We start from the raw sequence: 6,105 nt of genomic DNA, 5'->3' as shown, positions 1-6,105 counted from the left end.
AGGTTGCATTGTGGGCGTGCTGGTTCTTACAGGGAGGTGTGTTCAGGTGCATTGTTGGGCATGCTGGCTTAGAGGGAGATGTGTTCAGGTGCATTCTGCTGTGCTGTCTTACAGGGAGGTGTGTTCAGGTGCATTCTGGCAGTGCTGGTCTTACAGGGAGGGTGTTCAGGTGCATTTGTGCGTGCTGGTCTTAGAGGGGAGATGGTGTTCAGGTGCATTATTGGGTGCTGGTCTTAGGGGAGGTGTCGTTCGGTGACATTCTGGGCGTGCTGGTTTAGAGGGAGGGTGTTCAGGGTGCAATTCTGGGCGTGGTTCGTGTCTTACAGGGGGTGTGTTCAGGTGCATTGTTGGGCCCCCGGCTTGGTCGTTAGAGGGAGGTGTGTTAGGTGCATCTAGGGAGTGCTGGTCGTAGCTTAGAGGGAGGTGTGTTCAGGTGCATTGTGGGCGTGCTGGTCTTACAGGGAGGTGTGGGCCAACATATTTTCACATGTAAATCGGTAAACTATGTGTTTATTTCAACAAAAACTACAGTTGTGATGATTGAAAAAGTGGAAACATAACCCAAAACAGCTTTTCATAGTTTCATTTTTGTTTCTGTCGACTTTGAATTAAATGTATTTTACGATGCTTAAATTACTGTTTATTTACATGGAGTCTGGTGGGTTTAGGGAATGCAATTTCGTGGATGGTTTTATGTTAAAAAAAAGGATCAGAAAGGTCGACCTCCTTAGAAATCCTTTCCATAATGTTGTCAGACACTATGAATATTAATCTGAGCCTCTCAGCGGCAAAAAGAGCACTTTTGTGAACGTAAATACAAGCTGCGCAATCACCCTAATAACTTACATCGTACTTGTTTTGCCGCTGCCAACGACAGCGATGTTCCTTAATACTGGACCAATTTCAAAGATTGTTGTTCCCATCAGTCACTTAGACACAAAAACATGGAAAATAGGGTTGAATGAAAATAACCCTTTGATGTCACTATAAAAGACTTTGGTTTAGATTTGTACATTGGTTTGAAAGAGGATTAGAAACGGCATCAGAATCATCAGAAAAACCTTCATAGCCTTTGTAAGTTACGCTTAGGTGGGATTTGCCTTGGGATTTGGTGCATGCATAAACAAACACACACATCTAACATTAAAAAAACAACAACAATAAATACCGAAACAGAAACAAATATATAACTAAAATAGCTGTTTAGCATGGAAAAAGGAGGCTGAAAAGGTTGAGTGCAGAATGTAAAACACATGTGCAAAAGGCAGTTGATTGTGTCTCTTTCATTAATATTTCATGAGTGAAATAACATAATTATGAAGTGTGTGTGGTGCGTACTGGTTGTGTATGATCCAGCGGGTCCTCATGAAGCCCTTCCTGGACCACTTGAACTGCAACAGAGACAGATGAGAGCGAGTCAGTAAACAGCAGCGAGCCGTGTCTTCGAAGAGACAAACTGATAATCATTGATTCTTTCACATAATTTGTCTCATCTCCCTGTCAGCGCGCCAGACAGCCCCAAAAGACTCATTTGTCCCAACATCTCCCTTTGGCCCTCACGTACCCCTCCTAACACACACAAACACACCCACCAAACACACAAACACACACACACCCAAACACCAAACAAACACACACACACCCACACACACACAGGATACCCGCCAGGCAAAGGCCGCACGCACACAATGAAGCGACACACCAGAGACCGAGTACACAGAGGACACACACAAAATAAAAACAGAAAGAAGAAGACCCGAGAAAGACACCACACACAACCACACACGACGGACACACAACACACACCACAACACACACACACACAAGGCATTACACTTTCAGACACGGCAGAACGCACCAACATAGACAGAGACGCACACGCAACGCACACGCACAAACACACACACAAACACACACAAACACAGAGACCACACAACCGGGCATACACTTCAGGACAGGCATGCCACGCACACACCTGACAGAGCACCCACACAATGACACACCACCACACGGATACACACAAACCAGAGACAGAAGAAACACACACACACACACACACACACACACACCATCAATATTGTCTTCCGCAGGGATGTGTTTCCATTGCTTAATGTTCCAATTTTTATAACCTAAACCTTTTCACTTTGCCCACTTGCATTTTTTTTTTTATAAAATACACAACATTGTGTTTCACGTTCTTGAGGTGTGTGTTGTTGGCATGGTTACGCACGTCGGGCCAGAAATTCTTCGGGAATTTTTCTTTCTCCACAGTGGCGACCCCGTCCAGAGAGCCCATGTGCTTCTTCTGTCCCGACACCACCTTAAAATCCTTAACTGTGAGGGAGAGAGACGTGGGGGGAGTGGGGGGGAGGGGGGGGAGTGTGACATGTAAAAGAGTGAGAAAACATGCAAACAGCGATCAATAAACTGGTGTTAACCTCATCAGAGCGGCATGCGTGATGAGGGGATCTATAGGCGAGCCATTAGCCGCGTGTTTGCCGAACAACAATCGGTTTGAGGCCGCGCGGCGGGTGGCAGCTGCGGGATGTTTATGGTTCTTCCATAAGCTTTTTTAGGAGCTTTTTCACGTCTAACGTGACTGGACTATGCAGCAGCAGGAAAATAAATAAATTACAGCGCTACTTTAAATTCAGCTTCTTTTGCAAATATCTGGCGAGGAGGAGGCGGGACATCGAACTGTCCTCACACACACATGGAGAAATGTCCTGAAATTGCTGCTGGATTCCAGACAGGAATCTTGCCAATCACGTGCAATGTTCCTCTCATTTCATTGAAGGATTGAGCCGTTTATGAGCCATTATCAAAACAATCAGAATGCAAGAGGAGTGGTTTATGTTTTGGTTTTCCTCCAAAAAGGGAAAAAGCTAAATGAATACATCACCTGAGATATAAAAAACTCAAAAATAAAAGAACAAAAATCAATGCAAACATGAGGAGTAAAAGGTTTTCACCATTAAAATCATACTGATAGATGTTTTTCAGGGACTTGTTGATGAAGTACATGCTCCCCAAAGCCTGCAGAGAGAGAGAGAGAGAGAGAGAGAGAGAGAGAGAGAGAGAGAGAGAGAGAGAGAGAGAGAAATAAAGAACAGTGTCACAACATGTCTGATGAAGAGAAGTTTACAGCTGCAAAGATGATAATCTATTAAAGGAACCTGCTGCAAACCAGTTTTAAACTGAGTCAGGCCCGTTTAACATTGTAATGTAATATTACTTTTTAACTTTCCTGTATAATAAATATGAATGAATGAATGCTCTAGTTTCTGTGTGTAGTTTCTGTCAGTCCAATAAGGAATTCTAAGTACTGACAATAAAAACTGTTGGCATGTCCACATGATAAAAGTTGGGAGCAAAATTAACTTGTTTGTCCAGCAGCCAAATTTTACCAGCCAGTAGATTACAGTTGTCTTTTTTGGCTGGTGAGTGAAGCTAATCTACCAGCCACTTGCATTTTTTACCAGCATTTGGCAGATAAATGGTGCTAATTTTGTTCCCTGCATACAAGTCTTTCATGTCCACAACACACACACACACACACACACACACACACACACACACACACACACACACACACACACACATAGACCTTAGTGGTCCCCTAATACTGTATCTGAAGTCTCTTTTATATAGACCTTAGAGGTCCCCTAATACTGTATCTGAAGTCTCTTTTATATAGACCTTAGTGGTCCCTAATCCTGTATCTGAAGTCTCTTTTATATAGGCCTTAGTGGTCCCCTAATCCTGTATCTGAAGTCTCTTTTATATAGGCCTTAGTGGTCCCCTAATCCTGTATCTGAAGTCTCTTTTATATAGGCCTTAGTGGTCCCTAATACTGTATCTGAAGTCTCTTTATATAGACCTTAGTGGTCCCCTAATACTGTATCTGAAGTCTCTTTATATAGACCTTAGTGGTCCCCTAATACTGTATCTGAAGTCTCTTTATATAGACCTTAGTGGTCCCCTAATACTGAGACTCATATTAATGTTAAAAAAAACCTCATAAAGTGACATTTTCATGCCATGGGCCCTTTAATCAGCTTAGTAGCAACTCATTTGGCAACGGCCTGAATATAACGGAAGTTCATTAAGATAAAAAAGTTACGCTTTGAGTTATTCTTTACAGTTTTGCAGCGTGTTAAATGTGAATATCTTCTAGTTTCTAGTCTCCTCTCTGGGACAGTAAACCGAATATATTTAAGTTGTGGACAAATCAAGACATCTGAGGACGTCATCTTGGGCTTTTTGGGAAAACTCTGATCCACATTTTTTAAATTTTTTTTGACATTTTAGAGACCAAACAACTCATCCATTCATTGAGAAAATAATCATCGGATTAATTTATAATGAAAATAATCGTTAGTTGGATCCCTATAGAAGGTGTAATATGTAAAACTGGATTCAGGTTAACGACAAAGATCACAAACGTGCAGATCTAAGAAATTCACGCTGTAATTACACTTTTAAAAGTTGTTGCTGACACCTTTAGTTGCAGAAAGAACACGAGAAAATCGGTTAAAGTTTTGACATCTTTAGTCCGGCTAAAGCGTCTGTGTCGGTACACAGAGCTGCAGCTATTAGTCTGATCCAAAGAAAAATCATCGCAACTATTTCGATAATAAATGAAGTCATTTTTCATGCAAAAATGGCAGAAAAATGAAGTGTTCAGTTGCTCAGATATGGAGATTTCCTTCTCTGTTTTACGTCACACTAAACTGAATATCTTTGGGTTTTTGGACAAAACAAATAATGAAAATATTAGTCGCAGCTCTTTTTGTTAACGGCATTAAACTTCATCAAACTATAATATTTAAGCTTTTTAGAAACGGAACACCCGAGCTCGGTCTGATCAATTTAGGCAATAAACCCCTTCACATCAGAATGATCTCAACTCAACCTCTGCAATGACAAACTGAATTGTTCATTCCTCCATCTTGCGAGCTACATTCTGAGCCTCGTATTGAACGATCCGGCGCGACAGAGTAGATTTCGTTACTCTCGTAAAGACACATGCAACTTTAAAGAACAGAGACGGTGAAAGTGAAGCGGTGACGGCGCCACGCGGCCACCACGCCGCCCTCCTCAGCACACACACACACTCCAGCACCCAATCATCCCTGACACGGGCTGACAATTTTTAATGCACTAACTGCCTGCTCCACTGATCTGATTAATCACGCCCGGGAGATCAATAAAGACAGAAAATTAAAACAATCTAAAAGGTATTAAGCAGCCGGCCGGCTGTCTGCCAGCGCCGCCGCGGCCGGGGGCCGAAGACAAATCAGCCGGCACTCAGAGGGCCCGGGGCGTGACGGAGCGCTGTGCAACACACCTAAACACACAGAGACACACACACCTACACACACACACACACACAGAGACACACACACCTAAACACACACCTCTACACACACACAGAGACAGACACACATACACCTACACACATAAAAACACATACCTAAAACACACACCTCTAAACACACACAGAGACAGAGACACACATACACCTACACCATACCATACCTACCACACACACACACACACACACACACACACACCTAAACACACACGCACAGAGAACACACACACTACACACACACACACACACACAGAGACACACACACACACACACACACAAACACACACACACACACACACACACAGAGACACCACACCTACAACATACACACACCTAAACACACACCCCTACACACACACAGAGACAGAGACACACATACACCTACACACATACACTACCTACACACAACACACCACCCACACCACACACACACCACACCTAAACACACACACAAACAACAAACACACACGCACAGACACACACCAAACCTAACACATACACACACCTAACACCAACCTCTACACACACACAGACACACAGAGACACGCACATACACACACACACAGAGGACACACCCACACACACACACACACCCCCCACACAACTGAATAAGATGCTGAGACTTCACACATTTTTGTCACAACTGCGAGACTATATGAACGGGTCACGTAAAAAAGACACCACGAGCACTATAAAAGACAGAAACCTGGGGCACAACGAGAGACATG

At 43.2% G+C, this 6,105-nt stretch overlaps 1 protein-coding gene across 1 annotated transcript in view; it reads right to left on the bottom strand.

Annotated features, from left to right (window-relative positions):
* Positions 1-6,105, bottom strand: part of inpp5l (inositol polyphosphate-5-phosphatase L) — a gene marked incomplete in the record, with an annotated part of 67,508 nt that overhangs the window by 27,447 nt on the left and 33,956 nt on the right. Inside the window, 3 exon segments of the mRNA XM_032516332.1 lie at positions 1,339-1,391; positions 2,231-2,334; positions 2,973-3,036. Of these exon segments, the coding sequence (XP_032372223.1) occupies positions 1,339-1,391; positions 2,231-2,334; positions 2,973-3,036 (221 nt within the window).

This window comes from Etheostoma spectabile, chromosome 5, assembly GCF_008692095.1.
Source record: "Etheostoma spectabile isolate EspeVRDwgs_2016 chromosome 5, UIUC_Espe_1.0, whole genome shotgun sequence".
Taxonomy (NCBI): Eukaryota; Metazoa; Chordata; class Actinopteri; order Perciformes; family Percidae; genus Etheostoma; species Etheostoma spectabile.
Note: the sequence above shows the minus strand (reverse complement) of the source record. Positions and strands in the feature narration are given on the sequence as shown.